General features: G+C 38.0%; 1 protein-coding gene across 3 annotated transcripts in view; it reads right to left on the reverse strand.

Annotated features, from left to right (window-relative positions):
- The window catches only part of LOC107102049 (SH3 and PX domain-containing protein 2A-like), a 70,637-nt gene extending 54,839 nt beyond the window's left edge, over positions 1 to 15,798 (reverse strand). For 2 of the 3 annotated variants that reach the window (XM_015401209.1, XM_015401207.1), the window contains exons 1-2: positions 15,701 to 15,789; positions 1,058 to 1,102 (exon numbers count right to left, since the gene is read on the reverse strand). In XM_015401209.1, coding sequence (XP_015256695.1) covers positions 1,058 to 1,102; positions 15,701 to 15,755 — 100 coding nt within the window. In that variant the 5' untranslated portion in view covers positions 15,756 to 15,789. Of the gene's footprint in view, positions 1 to 1,057; positions 1,103 to 15,700 lie in introns of all 3 variants that reach the window. The other variant, XM_015401210.1, reaches the window with a different exon arrangement.
- Positions 15,799 to 16,528: the final 730 nt, after the last annotated feature.

Below are 16,528 nucleotides of genomic sequence, written 5' to 3' on the forward strand. Positions count from 1 at the left end.
TTAAATATATATACAAAATTTAAGAAGGATTGCATAAACATGGAACGCCATTTTACAACTTTTCGACGACTAGATTATTCTTTACAAAGACCTGTCAAAATGATTTTTGACCGATTTTAAAGTTTAAATACTTGTTTTTAAAGCCCTTCATGGTCTTATTCTGCTATATTTAACGTGACCGGACATCGCCCCAGCAGAGCTGATCAAATGGTTCTGGACGTCCCTAGGTCCCGGTATAAACAGTGGGGCCATGATTCCTTTGTGGTTACTGCACCTAAACTGTGGAACGACCTGCCCCTCGGTCTGTAGGTTCTCACTGTTTCTGCATCTTTTAAGTACAAATCAAAGACTCATTTTTTTTAAACTGGCTTTTAATTCTTAGGACACTTTGTTTTATGCTTAGGATTTTAGTTGGGTTTTTTTCCTGCAATGTTTTTATCTTTCTGTGAAGCACTTTGGTCTTCCTGATGTTGTAAAGTGCTACATAAATGAACTTTGATTTGATTATTAAAATTAAACAAACAAAACAGATAAATCACCCTTATCACTATTGAGTGTTCTAATTTACAGCTTAATACAACGAAAAATTTAAAAAACAGCGCTTCCTGTTTGGTCGCTGTCAAACAAAAAGCTTTTTTTTAAAACAATGAAAGTATATTATTTTCTTACGACCTGAAGAGCAGTTAAGTCTGATGCTTAAACAAATAGAAATGCTTCTCCTTTCACCAAAGAGAAGTGCATGAGATCAAGGGAAGCAAACCAAGACCAAAAAGGACTGGATTTCAAAGCACTTTATATGCTACATGCATACCTACTGTCTGGCTCTACATCCAGCTACGCTTTTACTCAGGCAGGTTCATCCATCCTGAGATGGAAGAACAATGTGCAGGGAGGCAGATATAGTGATTCAGAGCAGATGGGACATGCAAAGCAGATGTCCAGAGAGAGATGAGGTGTGAAGAGAAATAAACTGAGATAACAGACGTGACGCAACTGGCCTGTGGCTCTCATAGCACATGCATATCAAACATGTTGACAAAGACACACACAAGGCTACCTGAGGCCTCTTTCCTCGGGCTGTCTGTAAAGCCGTACATCCACACTGCAGACAAAAAGGAGGAGGAACACAAGAGAAAGAGAGAGAGAGAAATTATTTAGCTTCACAGCAGACAGAAGAAAAAGTAAGCAGAGGTTTATCAGAGTTGGATCCAGAGTCAGGGCCAACTCATCTGGAAGTGATGGACAGAAAATGTTTCTCCAACTGATGGGTGAAAAGATGAAGGGCATCTAACTGCTCAAACAGCCCCAGCTGAAAACAACAATCAGCACCCCACCTATCTGCACAGCCTTCCAACCTTCTCTTATGACCTTTGCAGTGTCTCTTCCTAAATTTCCAAATTTTCTATCGTTCCTCCTGGAATGCCAGAGGAGGTCCGTAATAACCACCAACCCCATGTTTCCAAACAACAGGAGCTCTAACCAGGAAATTAAATTTCCTTTACCAGACAACACACAGAGAGAAGGTGGAACAAGGGTTAAGGCAACACTCAGAGGTAGAGAGCAGGTCTATCAAGCAGAAATCTCGTGCAAACGCTGGTTATGTAGCACTGATCTTCCACTAATAAATTACATTGATAAGGAGAAAAAATATATAATAACAGGATTAGCGGATGGGATTTTATTAGCTTATTTATACAATAGTTGAATATAATTTGTTAATTCTGTCTCAGATTTCCACAGTATGGTGCCATAAGCCAGGTATACACTGTACAATATTTCCAATCATTCCACGCAGCTACAGCTTAGGCTGTACGATGAACTCACAGGGTTTAAGTTCACAGCTGTATGTTCTCACGCCGTACGGCCCGATGCTCTGATGCTATCTATCTGCTCTCACTGTACGTCCAAAAACCACGTCAGACTCAGAGAGATGGCCCTGGCTGGACTCGTCAATCTGGAAAAAGAACTCCCTTGTTTGCACATTCGCCGTGCACGAAAACTCAAGAAAGTTCTTCATTAAAAGGAAGAACGTTATGGGCAACAGTGGGCATCCTGAGCTTTCAAAAGACTGTTAAACACCAACACAGTGTCTTCCTGTAAAGGTTTCTCCAGATCCAGTCCGAGACAGACATCCTTCCTGCCAACAGGTATTAATTAACATCTACAACAACTAATTCAAAAATAGCTAATCAGTTCCTACGACATTCAATTTAGCTTTAGGTTCAATACTTTTAAACTAAATTTAATTGAATGTGTAAAAAAAATGTTAAGAATATACAATTATCTGTAACACTTTTTACAATCCACAAATAACCATGTAATAACATGGTCATAAGGTGGCAAGTTACACTATATTACTACGTAACAACAAACACTTTATGGAGAATTTTGGTAAGTGCTGTGCTTCAAATTTTAGTTGGACAAGGTAATGTAAGATTTCTTAGATGTCAAACCATATACCCCATTTACAATACCCTTGAAAAACTGATCCATGCCAAGACCGGTCCGAGCTCGGTTCAGTTTACACATCACGCTATCTCGGTTCCTCAACTCCTCGCCTCCTAGTGACGATCTGCGGTATTACTGCCAGTATTGAAGGAGGAAATCAAGCAGTTGGTGGCGGTAATGCACCAAAAGTTGTTTGCCAACCGCCATAAAACGCAAGAAGATGAAGAAGGAGGGAATCAAGCAAATCAAAATGTTGCGTGGAGAAGGTTTCGATTGTTGTTTATAGTGTTGGTTGGCAAGCAACTTCCGGAGGGGCATTACCGCCAACTTCTGGAATGGAGTGTGAATCGGGATGTGCAGCCAGACGGAGATGATGCGTTCTGCTCATGCGCTCTTGTTATCAAAGAACCGAGCAGGGGAAAAACCGAGCTGAGCCCACCTCTGGAACTGGACGCAGTTAGCTCGGTCCGGTTGAGTCTAGCTCGGTTCAGTTCAGTTTGCTTTCCATTTACACACGATAAGTTATCTCAATTACTGAGCGCGGACCGGTCTCGGCACGGTTTTTCAAGGGTAGTGTAAATGGGGTAATTATCACCAGGTAACTCAGTCATTTCACAGGCAGTATAAATTAATGTGTTTTTAACTAGTAAAAAGCAGTTTATTACTTGGCATAACAGAAAGCCAATTTCTTAACTAAACTCTTATTTATAAGTAACTTCAGTTCTATTTTATTCACTTTATTTACCTGATCACAAGTTACAATTTACTTTGTAAGCTGTTGGCAGGTAGTGGCGAATGATAGAAACTGTTGTGCGGGACCTAATGGTAAATACCCGCCAAAGGTCTACAGTGTTACATAGTAACATACAATTGTTACAATTACATTAAGCTAATTACCTGCGTATTTACCTTATGTTCTGGGTTATTACCAAGTAAAGTTTTTCTTGTTACCAAGTAATATAGTTTGACATGCTATGTTATTCCCATGTTATTGCAAAGTTATTGATGTACTGTAAAGAAAGCATTTCCCAATTAGATTCACCTCGTCTGTTCCTGTTTGGCTGTGACTCCATCCTGGAGAGAAACATCAGCTGTGCTGCTGCCATCAACACCTTTTTTTATAGATGTTGGAGATCAGCCTGTTTTTCCAGTGTGTTTCTCTGACCGTGACTGGCTGGATGTGCTCTCTTCATCCTCTGATATGGGAGCTGGCTCGGAGCTCGTCTGCCTGGCTGTGTGTTTCCTGGACGGGGCCGCCTTTTACAGTTGATTTTTGTGTCTCTGCTTCTGTCCCCTTGAACCCCAGTTGGCCTCAGCAGATGGCCGCTCACACTGAGCCTGGTTCTGCTGGAGGTTTCTTCCTGTTTAAAGGGAGATTTTCCTCTCCACTGTCGCTACAAGCATGCTTAGTGTGACGGATTGCCTTTGAGTCAATGAGTTGATGCCATCAACTGGTTTTCCTTAGAAAACTTTGAATCATTTTTACTGGGTGATCTGGTGAACTGTAAAGTGCCTGAGATGACGTGTTGTGAATTGGTGCTATATAAATAAATTTAATTATCCATATAGTGTATATTACCATTGCAATATTAACCTATTCCAATGTCTGACAAAAAAAAAATCTATATATGGGATCTTATTTTGAAAAACAGCTATTGTTATAATCTTATCCATTTTCTTTTTAAACCTTTGTGTCTTCCTACTAGTTTTCTGATCTCCATATTAGCTCTTGATTTTATTCCATGGCATAAAAATACTGTTTTCCATCATTTGTCCCTGTACCATTCCAACAGTAATTATTGCTACAGGTACTTGCAGATAGATGGAAAGAAATGTTCAAAAATGTCATACAGTTGCCTTTTATGTTGATGTCTCATTTACATAAAATAAATAAGCTCAATTTCAATTTAAAATACATGCAAGACTGAAGAACTACAATCAGGACATACAGTGTTTTTTTTTATCTAGGTTTTAAAAAATAATTTATTGGTGTTCATACAATAGTAAAAGAATGAACAACAATATCAAACATCCTTAATAATCAAATGTTAGAACAGCTAACATTTGATCATTTTATTTTGGAAAGGTGGGTCAATCATCAGAAGCTTCCAAGCTCATGGGGTGAAGCGACACCAAGGCCCTGCCTACAGTACCAGAGTTTGGCTTTAGTCAATCTCTGAAACAAATGATATAGCAGCAAGTCATGAGAAACCACAACAATTTATGTGCCTGTCAGACAGGCCGCGGTTTGCCCCACGCTTGTTGCGAGTTTCAGTGCAGAGCGGCTCTGGCTGTGGGCTTCACAACGACCGTTTCCAGGTCCGTTTTCAGCTCATTGTGGAGCGGTTTAAAAGTTTGCTGAGGAAAGTAGCAGCAAAGATCTCTACGATGACACAAAGCAAACACTAGTTTCTCATCCAATTCGCTCACCTGCATAATTGTGTGAATGGGTGAACGACCATCTGTAGTGTAAAGCTCCGACAATGAAAAGGAATCAAATGTTCATGTTTGTGGTATTTAAGCAATAGGCTAGCAAGTATTTAAGCAATAGACTATGTTACTTCAAATGCTGCATACACAGTTACACTGCAAAAACAATCTAGAAATAAGTAAAAAAAATCTTAAATTAACTGTATTCACCCTTAATTTGAGCAGGTAAATGAGATAGTATGCCAATGGAATGAGTAATTTTACTCTTAAACTAAGATAATTAGATGATATGCACTTGAAATAAGACAATGCAATTGTGTTTTCTTATTTTAAGTGTAAATTGTCTTGTTCCATTGGCAAAATGTCTCTTTTACCTCCTCAATTCAAGAACAAATGCACTTATTTTAAGAAAAAATTACTTATCTAGATTTAGCTTTTTTGCAGTGTACAGTAGGAGTCTTTTCACAGATTAGAAATGTTGACTCCAATAGATTTGAAAAAGAATAATGGGCCATATTTAACATATAAATAATTTTCCCTTGTTTGAAATATAGTAAAGTTAACAAGGTAATATCAATATATTTTACCTCTATGTCCTCTTCATAAGCAATGTACAGTTAATCCTTCAACTAATGTTTCAGCTCCTGCATTTCTTTTAACAAATACTAAATCGCTTCTCTATTAGTTTACATTTTTTTTATGATCTCTGTTGCCCTTGATTGGTTCAGTCTAGGGAAAAAAAACTTTCAGAGGAAAATCTTAAAGCAAACCAGTTTCACTGGATTTTATTTAGCTTATTAGGTAAAATTCTTGCACTTGATCTCAGACTGTGCATCTTCAGAGATGACAGGAAACATGAGAGCGCTCTAACTTTTTACATCACTTAAATCTGCTGCCAAAGCACATGGAGGCACAGCGTTGCTACATACATTACAATATACAGGTAACAGGTGGTGATTTGTCAAAAGCAAAGCAAAGCATATAAGAAGGACACACACAATGTCAGAGCACCAACAGCCGCTCAGTATTGACAAAGTATTTATCTAGAGGAGAAACATCTTTTAGGAGATGAACCAATTTATCTTCATTAAATGATATTTGTGTGCAAAATAAAGATAAAGAGGGAGTGAAGGCAGAAAAAGTAGCCTCAGAAAGTGTTAAAACTATATAAACTATGTACATTAAAGGCAAAGTTCAGGATATTTTTTATTTTAAGACAACTATACATGATGTTTGAATCAGTCATCAATCTCAACAAATAGACACACATACTAGCTCTAAGCCCAAGCAATGAAGTTAACATCTCCAAGATAATATAATAAAGCTATTTATATGCATAAATCCAGCAGAACGCTATGGCGATAGCCGTACTGCTCCACTTGTGAAAGTAAAATCTGTTGGGCTTTTTTTTGGCTTCAGGCCATTTTTTTTTTTTGCCCCTTTGCCGGCCGGGCCCTTTTTAAAAAGAAGAAGAAAAAAAAACATCTCCAAGAGAGAAACCAAATTATCGCTCTCCCTAACACTCCAAATTTGTTCCTGTCAGGGTTTGGTTGAGGTTTTGAGGACCCAAATCCAGAGGCAGAGGTGTGTTCTTGAAGATTTAATTGAATATCTGAATAAAACCAAAGTACAAAATACATGGAACCAAAAACCAGACAACTTCATGGGAAAACTCAGGGAAACACAAGGAACCAGCACTGAGGAACTGCACAGGGAGAGTATATATGGGAGACTGAACAAAGACAGGACTAATGAGCTGATTGGGAGCAGGTGTGAACAGAGGCTTCTAGAAGGAGCTAAGGAAAAGGAGACCAAGAGAAGATTGCAACAGAGGGCAAGCAAAAAATACCTAAGAACTCAAATATATCCAGAAAAACACCACAAAATAGGAATTAAACCAATAAAACTAGGAAAAAAAGAAAATATGAATCAAATTGAAACTGAAAACTCGAAAGAAAACTTAACAGAACCAAGACAGTTCCAAGGTAGGGGGGAGACTAAAACTACCATAAAGCATACAGTTACTCTGGAGGAGCGGCACCATATGCAGCTCAGGTATTTTTATAGATAAACTCTGCTCTATAGAAGAATTGCAAGAAGTAAGCCAAAAACAAAACCATCAACGTTCTTTTTTATGTAGAAGACTCAGTAAACGGGTGAAAATGGATACTCGGATCAGATAGAGCATCAATTAAAAGTGAGCTACATGTTAAGTGCTCTATGCGCAGATATTGCACATTAATTTAAAAATACTAATTCATTTGAGAAACATGGAGGAGGCAGCATCATGCTGTGGGGATCGTGTTCTTTCCCATTTACGTGGAAAGAGTTAGTGTGTTAATGTGCAGATTAGGCTAAGGTGACCAGACATTCCCGGCGAGCAGAGCGCCTCACTACACCGAAAACCCACATCCTCTGCAACCGCCCCGTTCCAGACCTCCAGTGCAAAGCCTACATCTTCCGCTGTTCCTCCCGTCTTGCTCCGCTCCGACTTCCTCTGGGCTCAAGGAGAGCATGCGTGACTTTAATATAATTATTAAATTCACTGGAACAAAACATGAGGAAATTAACTCTTAATTTAATGACATAAATAAAAGTCACCATCAGCATCCATCACACGTTTCTGCCAAAACATTTTCTTTCTATTGTGCATCTTTGCAAAAGGGATAATTAGAATCATACATGGTTTGTTCTCTACCTCCAAACTCAGCATCTCTTTATCCAAGCCTGAGATAAGAAGTTTGCTTTGAAGTTGTGAGAAATGTTTTTGGAAGTTGTGACTGGATTTAATGAAACTTTTAAGCCTCTCAGTATAAAATAAATATTTTTATCGAGATAAGAAATTTGTTTCATGGTATGTTGATATACCAACAGTTTGCATTTAACAATTTAAATAAACTGTGTTAGTTTTTGGGAATATATAAGAATTATGCTCTAATTTGTTTAGTCAGTGATCTGTCGTTACAGGATTTTGATTGTATTATGTCTGTTTTAGATTAGTGTAAGATTGATAGAACAGGAGGAAGATTAGAAGACTGATAGAAAGAAGATTGAATGAGAGCACAGGAAAAATCTACTTAGAAGAGTAAAACAGAGAACAGGTAGAAGTCACGCTACAAAAAGAAGATGGAGGGAAGAAGACCGAAGACTGAATGACCAGATGGCAATAATAAACTATTGATTGATTCATTTAATCAACCTTAGGAAATAGGAGAGGCACATTCCTGGATTTTACACTTGATTTTTGTTGTGTAAATATGAATAAATATGTAAAAATGGATGAAAGCATCAATGTCCCCGTTTCCTATTTTAATTCTGATGATATGTCTTTACATATGCTGGATGGTGATGGGGATTTTTTTTTTATATGTTATATTAAATAAAGCATTCATTCCCACATGATTTGCCCCAATGAATTTAAAAATAATATAGCGGACGCTCTCCTCAAGCTCTGAGGAGTTGATCTTTAACAGCAGTAAGACAGAGGCTGTAGGCTTTGCTTTGCGCAGGCGGTCTGGAGCGGAGCGGGGAGATGACAGAGGACGTGGGGTTTCGGTCTAACACAGGGTAGCTGCGTCCAGTCGGCATCATCTGTTTTAAAACTGGTGCACTCTGCTCCTCATCTATACGTTAACAGCCGTTTCCGTGCACAGCATGCTAGCACGATCTTTGTACCATAATAATAATATATGCAACATTTTCCCCCTGATTCCTAAAATGGTGAAATCTGGGGCATTTCCGGGGACAGCTTAGGCTACGGGGGACACATCCCTGGAAATTGTTCAATTTGTGCGTCAAGAGAGAACAATTGTATTTGGCTTCAAAATAAATAGAATATGAGGTGTCTCACACAGTATTAAAAAAAAAATCCATTAAGTAAAACTTAACCTATAAAAGAGAAATTTGAAAAATACTAATTAAATTACACAATACAATTAAATTAAAAAAAGAAATAAAAAAATAATGTCTGACAAAACGGCAGTTATACACAGAAAACAGGTTTTTTTTTTATTTTAATTGCTGGGTTGCATTTTTTTATTTCTAATTACAAAATGTGTTTTTTTTGCTTGCAACAATAATGTAACAGATTTCACTCCATATTTGGACTGACAAATCCATAGCCTTCATTTAAACTCTAAGTATACCCATTTTATTGATTTTATTTAAGCTTTTCGTAACTTCTTGACATTTTTATTTTCCACTTGGAGCCTGCTGTTATCAGTTTGACCAGTTTTATTCATAACTCTGGTTTAAGGGCTGGAGGGAAAGAATAAAGTTGGGTCAGCCATGATGGACGGTTCTAGATCCAGGATGAGTGTGTGGCGTGAATTCTTGTTACCTCAGGCTTGAGGTTCTTATCCATCCCAGACCGTTTCTGTTCCACAATGAGCACTTTTGCTTACTTATGAGCAGCCGTCTTTCTCTCCTCTCTCATATTTTACTGAAGCACTGTCACTACTGACTTACTGCTCTGTAAACACACTATCAACGTGGCTGTAAAGTCCCAAATTCACTGCTTTGGAAATCACTACAGTGGAGGAAACACATTGATTCCGGTTAAGAGCACAGTGGGAGGTTAAATAATAGGGTCCTAATGGGAGGTGTGGATGTCAAAGCAAATTCTGATGCCACAAGCGGCGTTCCTAGACCCAGACCTGAACGAGCATGGACTCTTTGTCAAAGCCGTAAACACACTTTGGCCCCTGCCGTTACTCCTACACTTGTAAAAACACTAACACACACCTAAAAACAAAGCCCTCCTTCCTGTTCTTCCTAAATTCAACTGGTCATTCCGATGTCAGCCTGAAACCTTATCCGCTTCGCAACGTAAACAACGTAAGGCCTGTCTGACAGCGTCAACCCCTGTGGCCTCTGCAGCAAAGACTGCAGACTCCTCCAGTCCCTGCAAAGCTGACTCCCACATGGGGGAGGACAAGCTCCATCTGCGCCCTGCAAAGGAAGACGAGACCCGCGCCCTGACCCTAACCTGTGCTGAAAAACCAACATCTTACAACTAAACCTTAGCAGCTACAATTCTGCATCCATTTCATGTCCATTTAGACAGTTTATATCCACTTTATCGATCTGCTGGAAAAAAAACACTAACAGTTTAGTCAAACAGCAGTAAAAACATATCATTAAGGTAATATCATCTCGCCATTAAATTAATTTGTTTTGTTAAAATATTTGATTATGTAAATGTATGTTGATTACTTGAACTTGCAATCAACTTGTCTGTTCTGAACAGTTTAAATACTCTGCTAGAAAACCAGCATCTTTATGGGAGTCTGAGCAAACCATTATCATTTATATTCCTGCATTAAAGTTAAATTTGTCCTCTGCAATTAACTCATCCATTTGGGAGCAGCAGGCTGCCACTGTGCAGCACCCAGGGGGAGAATTAAGGGGCCCCAGAGCTGTGGGATTCAAGCTAGGGAACCTCTAAGGAAACAAGATTCCTTATGGAGTGAATTTTATTCCATTTTTGTTTCCATTTGGTTTCGTAAAAAGTAATAATAATAAAAATCCAGCCCAAATCCAAATAACTTAGATGAACTTCTTTTTTACAAAAAGGTTTTGAGCGTAACTTTGGTGATTTTACATATTTTCTTTATTTTGGGGTTTTCCACTTTTTACAACATAATTTTCTTAAAATTCTGCTGTACAGGTCTGTGATTTTAGAAAAAAAAAATGTAACATTGCATTCTTTTCAGTTTGCTTTTTGCCAATAACATTCCCTTTTACTTCAAGCCCAAAACGAAAACATTTGCTGCTGACCAATAAAAAAGTTGTTGCTAACGCCCGGCAGTTAAGCTCGCCACCAGAATGGATGTAATCTTTAAAATGCAATTTGAAAAGAATAGTTCCTAAAAATCTATATAAACATTTTTTTTATTATTATTAATTGGAAAAAATGAAAAATGTGTAAGATTTACCTCCATCTAGTGGTACAGTAAGTGAATTACAATCGACCAACTGGTGGCTCCCACTGATCTCTATTTATTCACCGGATTGCTGATAGCCCCAAAAAATTGAAGTCACCTGCCGCCATCTTGGTACTCCCCACTCTCACAGAGATGTGCCATAAAAATTCTTACATGTGTAGCATTTGGCTGCAAAAACAAGCAGTTTGCTGGCTGTTGGAAGTCGTTTCACATGTAAATTTACAGTCAGTGGATGTACTAACCAAGAAATTCCATATATACGCCGATGTGACCTATAGTATAGTTTGGGTATGCGTGTTAATGTTTGCGAGTGCATACATACTTGTATGTACAGTATATGGAAATCACCAGATTCTTGCTGCAACTATAAGCAAAAAGCAAACTATTAATTTGATGTTGCCTGTTATTTTACAAATGTATGTGTTTTTGCTAGTGTAGAAACTGAAATTCTGTGGAATTATTAAATTAGTTCATTGATTTAGCTCTAGTGTAAATCTTTCAGATATAAAGGCTAATGCAGAGACAGCAGAAAAGTATATGGCATCATCCATTCAGAATTTACATATAGAAAAATACCACAGCATTAACAGATTTGTACTTGTAATTCAGTCTTGATGTAAAATCTTGAAATTATATGTAATTACCACAACAATGTAATCAATACATGTATATTAGATGTACATTATCACTGTAATTTCAATTAAATTTCCCATCCAGGAAACGCGTTCCATTTACACTTCTAGCACATTTGTATTATTATCCTCCTTTAAGACATTAATTTTGTTGTGATGGATTTGTATTATATGTTGTATTACATAAATTACAGACTTCTTTGACCTCATACTGAATATGCAATTTGATGTGCCTATTTTTTTTAATCATAAATGACAGTATTATACTGATGCTATGAAATAGCAAATGTGTGTCAAAGTGATAAATTTATCTTTGTTTTAAAAGTCTTGATCCCTCCTGAAAATGAGAACTTCATGGTTGTTTGATGCTGTAGCGCATGTATTGTTTACATTTTGACCGTTCTAACTAGGGAGTACCAATATGGCGGCTAGTGACTTCACTCCACCTGGTAGCAATCCAGTGAATCAATAAAGATCAGTGGTGTTTTGGCTGGATGATCTGGTGAACGGTAAACTGCCTTCAGATGATGTGTTGTAAAATAGTGCTATATAAATAAACTGAATTGAAAATGGGTGGCTCTCAATTAATAGAGGCCTACTACGGAAGCTGCAGAGTGACAACCTACTCTTTGTGGAAGGGACACATCAAACTCTGTCACCCATATCAAATCAACTAAAATTAACGATGAAACACTTGAAACATTTCTCTAAAACCAGACCTGGAAGACACCTATGCTTGTCAGCTGGTATGATGGGTAGCTGATAACTGTTACATCAGAGCTTATCCAATGTAGGCTAACAAACAAACTAGCCGTCTTCACCGGCAGTATTGAATCGACCTAATCACCCTAATATGTCAAGCTATGAAAATGGCTGATGTTATTAGACTTCTGCAGAAATGTATTTATTAAGCCAATACTTGATTGTTACTAATAAAAATGCCACATTTTTTACATGCTGTCCCTTTAAATACGTACAGTTTTCTCTTAAAAATAAAATTGAAAAGAAGAATCTGAGAAAACAGCAAAGTTGCTCTATTTTTTTATTTTTTTTTACATGAAAAAGTTTTTCAAACTTTCTTTCTGGGTTTGTGTTTTTAATATTTCAATTCATAAAATGTGTTCTTTGCTTGCAACAATAATGGAACGGAATTCACTCCATACTCGCTGCTCTTCCCTCAGGGCCACTGCGCTCCACACGGTTGGACAAGCAATATATCTGCAGCAACTGTGTGATGACATCATGTCAGCTGAGATGGACAAAAACCAGCGGCTACGGCCATTTCTCAATTCAGAAGAATGCGAGTACGGACGCGTGTCCTCGTCAAGCACGTTCTTGAGAAGAACACAGGAGAGTCTGGAATTCGGGAGAACGGGAGCACACAACATAAATATGGGTAAAATGGGACAAAAGCGTACTGATGACATCACCACACACTCTGCTCCTCTGGAGCTGCATTTCACCTTCCGTTATTAATAGTCTCTAGATAATAATAAATTCTTACTTTTTTAATTTAGCGCGGGAATAATAATGAACACAGCCAGAAGAACACAAATCAAATAAACATTTTGCCAAATAAAACAAAAAACTCGCCATCAGAGCCAGTGGTCCTTCACACACGGCTATGCAGAGAGAGGGCTGCTGCAGACGGGCTAAGATTAGCCCTGGCTGCCGTTAGCCTCGGAGGTCCGCTGGTTGTCGCGGTCCTCTCAACTTTTTTTAAAATTAAGTCTGCTCTGATGCATGCTGGGTAAAGAGGGAGGGGCGAGAACAACATTGTGGACTTTGTCGTTTCTCTGTCTTTTTGTTCTTGTGAATTGGAACGGTACTAGGGCTGAGGCTGACGATGTTTCATGAGCACATGAGAATGCACAAGTACACAGATTGAGAAACAGCCTTTGTTTCTGACACCTTGTTGAATCTCCGGTTTGTAACAACCAATTCAAACCAACCAGTCGTTCTAAAAATGAAAAGTGGGCCTCACCTGTTGCCTGAAAAGTGTACCTAATAAAATGGCCAGTTGCCTCTTCAGGAATTCATATTTTACAATCCTTTTCTTTTTTCAAAAGCAGAGATCTAAAGCACATGTACTGTAAAAAAAAAAAAAAACCCAGATGTCCTGGAGCTTTTGTTAAGCAGCTAGTTTCAGGCTAATACTGTTTAAGAGCCATGCAGTCCTTAGGATGCTAATATGCTAAAAGAGCCTTCAGTGGGGAACGGATGAGTGGTCTTAAAGTCAAACAAGATGGCTGTTTTTCCTTGTTTTGGCTTATGTGTTTAAGCCAATAGGCTTTACAGAGAAATTAAAGCCAACCACTGGGATCTGTCCTCAGACTGTCCCAAAGCTCTGCCTACAGTAGGCCCAGCTACTGCTGCATAAATCCGTACTGGCACCAACAGTCAGAAAGCTTCTGTTTAAGACCAGGAATTAATGAAAACATTAAACATGTATTACATCGAATGGGCTGGTTCACTTCTGCAGATGAGAGGAAACAATGGAAACAAAATATAGCTGAGCTGAACTAAATGACTCCCACATCCCGGAAATGAACCAAACGGCTATCTAAACCCTACCCCTGTCATCAGAGCTGGGGAGTAACCACTTATAATTACTTTAGCAACTTTTTGAACAAAACATACTTTTAGGAGTCATTTCCCTACACTTTACTTTTTACTTTAACTGAGTTAAATCATTAAGAAGTAACTTTTCTCTCACTTGAGTAAAAATTCTGGCTATTCTACTCACTTTGATTGAATGAATGAAAAACACATTTAAACCAGAGACACACTAACAATTTATGTCGAAGTGAGACCTCTAATGTGTTGTTAAAATTATTTTGTTTTTCATATAGTCTTTTTTATCACCAGTATTTATTCATAACAATATTTTTTTCTTTCAATTTAGGAGATCTTTAAATATTTTAAATCAGCTGTTAAGATGAGTTACCCAGTACTCGATTAGCCCTCTTGTCAAACACTTTTTTTGCTCTTTTACTTGAGTCCTTATATGGTGAATATTAATACTATTTTAATTTGTTTAATGCTTAAAAGCAGCAAATAAATTCATTTTATTTTATAAAGAGTAAAATTGTTGTCTTCTTTCCTACCTCTGCCTATGAAGGAACAAAAGCCTCTCAAATCTAATAAATATCATGTTTATTAAATGTAATGAATAATTTATTTAAAGGCACAATGCAGACTTTGTACCTAAAGAGTTGACACATTTAAGTTATTTTAAATTATTCCTCAGGCCAATATATCGTGCTTGACACTATCAATACTGCAAGCTCAAGTTGGTAGAAGATGCACCGTCATTGGCCAGGTCATGTGACCTGGAATAACGCATTATGGCTGCAGGAATATAGCCATGGAGGTAAGTCTTGTTCTAGACTATTTTCCGCCTGCCTCGACTACAGGTTATGTCTGCAGGAAGGAAAAAATGTAAACCTTCTGAGGAGGCTAACAAGAGAAAACGTGAAAGGGATCGTTCACGAGGAAAAACAAGAGTCTATCTTGGAAAGGAGTCTATTCGTTGGTGCAGCCTGAAAAAATAAGCCGGGAATAAAACCGATTGTCTTTTCTCACCATTATTATTAGACTGAGAAGTTAAAACTTTGCTCCTAGTATACAGGCATATATCTTTGTTATTATTTTACGATGATTAATAGAAGAAACATAGGAGCAGTTACAGGTCTAGAGCCCCCTAGTGGCCAAAAGTTACACAATCTGCCTTTAAATATATTTAGTAATAAAAGACATCTTTCCATACATATTCAATGTGTCAAAACCTCTTTAAAATCATCAATATTAAATGAAAGCGCTGTTAGATAAACATTAATGTTAATTGACAAAAAATTATAATATTTTTCTTACAATGACTTAACAACATTTTATATTACATATTCAATAACTTATCATTATCTGCCTTAATAATCTTTAACAAAACTAGTTCACTTTGACAGATATAACCGCTGAGTGATTTTTTTTTCTTTCACATCTTTTATGTTTTTGTTGCTTAATAACCCTGAACTTTACAGTCTTGGGTCCAAAAGGCGACTGGCAACGTTAATGGCCCACCCCACAACAAAACAGAGAGTTTGTCCCCCAGTGGGGCTGTACATAAACCACAGACTGACACAGACATGGACAGCACACTCGTCATGCAGCATCAGAGAAAAAAAAATACTCCAAGAGCAACAGAAAGAGAAAGAAGCAAATATGATTGAAGAAAAGCAGGTGACTTACCGGACTTGCGCTTGGAGCCATAGTCCCTGAGGGAGAAGCAACACAAGAGGGACATGGTTACTGACAGAGGATGCTACTGTCCCCAACAAAACATTCAGTCAACACACGTGCATCCTGACGCTGCGGCTCGGCTTCTGTGGGCTTTAAAACGCATGTGTTTGAAGGAGGAAAAGCAGGAGTCAGGGAGGAGGGAGGATTTGGCCAGCTGCCTGTACTCTCTGCAACAGACACAAATAAGTCATGTGACTCCAGACCAGCACCACCGTCTAATTTCCCTCCTCCCTGTATTCCCCCTTCGCCCTGTTAGAGGCAAAGACACATTTGAAGGAAGGAGGATCAGTTTAAGATGCTTTTCTTAATGGCTTCTAATGGGATTATGGCACAAGTCTGAGCTATAGATCACAGACTGACGCAGACCTGATGTACGTGAGACTTCTGTCGAGAACAACGCTGGAATATATTTAGAAAAAGATGGGGGAAAAAAGGAGAGTTCATATGAGGAGTTATAGGAATACAGTAAAGAGTAAATCTGTTCATCGGTGTTCAGTGTATTCCTCAAAGTCAGCCAATTATTTAGGTTAGACCTGCCAATGTCATCCGTGCCGCAGTTTCTCAGAGGAAACAGTAGACATCAGCAGAACGATGCTGCAGTAGAACTTAAGCGGGACTTTTTCCTTCTTCAAACAGAAAGACTCAAGTTTTAATAATTAATAGGTAACATAATATGTAAGCATTAGTTTCAGAACCAGCTGCTGTTAGTCATTTTGAACATAATGGTGTCATTAGTTGATCAGTTGACAGTCCTACCAGATTTTTTTATTCATTTTG

This window comes from Cyprinodon variegatus, unplaced genomic scaffold (assembly GCF_000732505.1).
Source record: "Cyprinodon variegatus isolate N-32 unplaced genomic scaffold, C_variegatus-1.0 Scaffold1193, whole genome shotgun sequence".
Classification (NCBI taxonomy): Eukaryota; Metazoa; Chordata; class Actinopteri; order Cyprinodontiformes; family Cyprinodontidae; genus Cyprinodon; species Cyprinodon variegatus.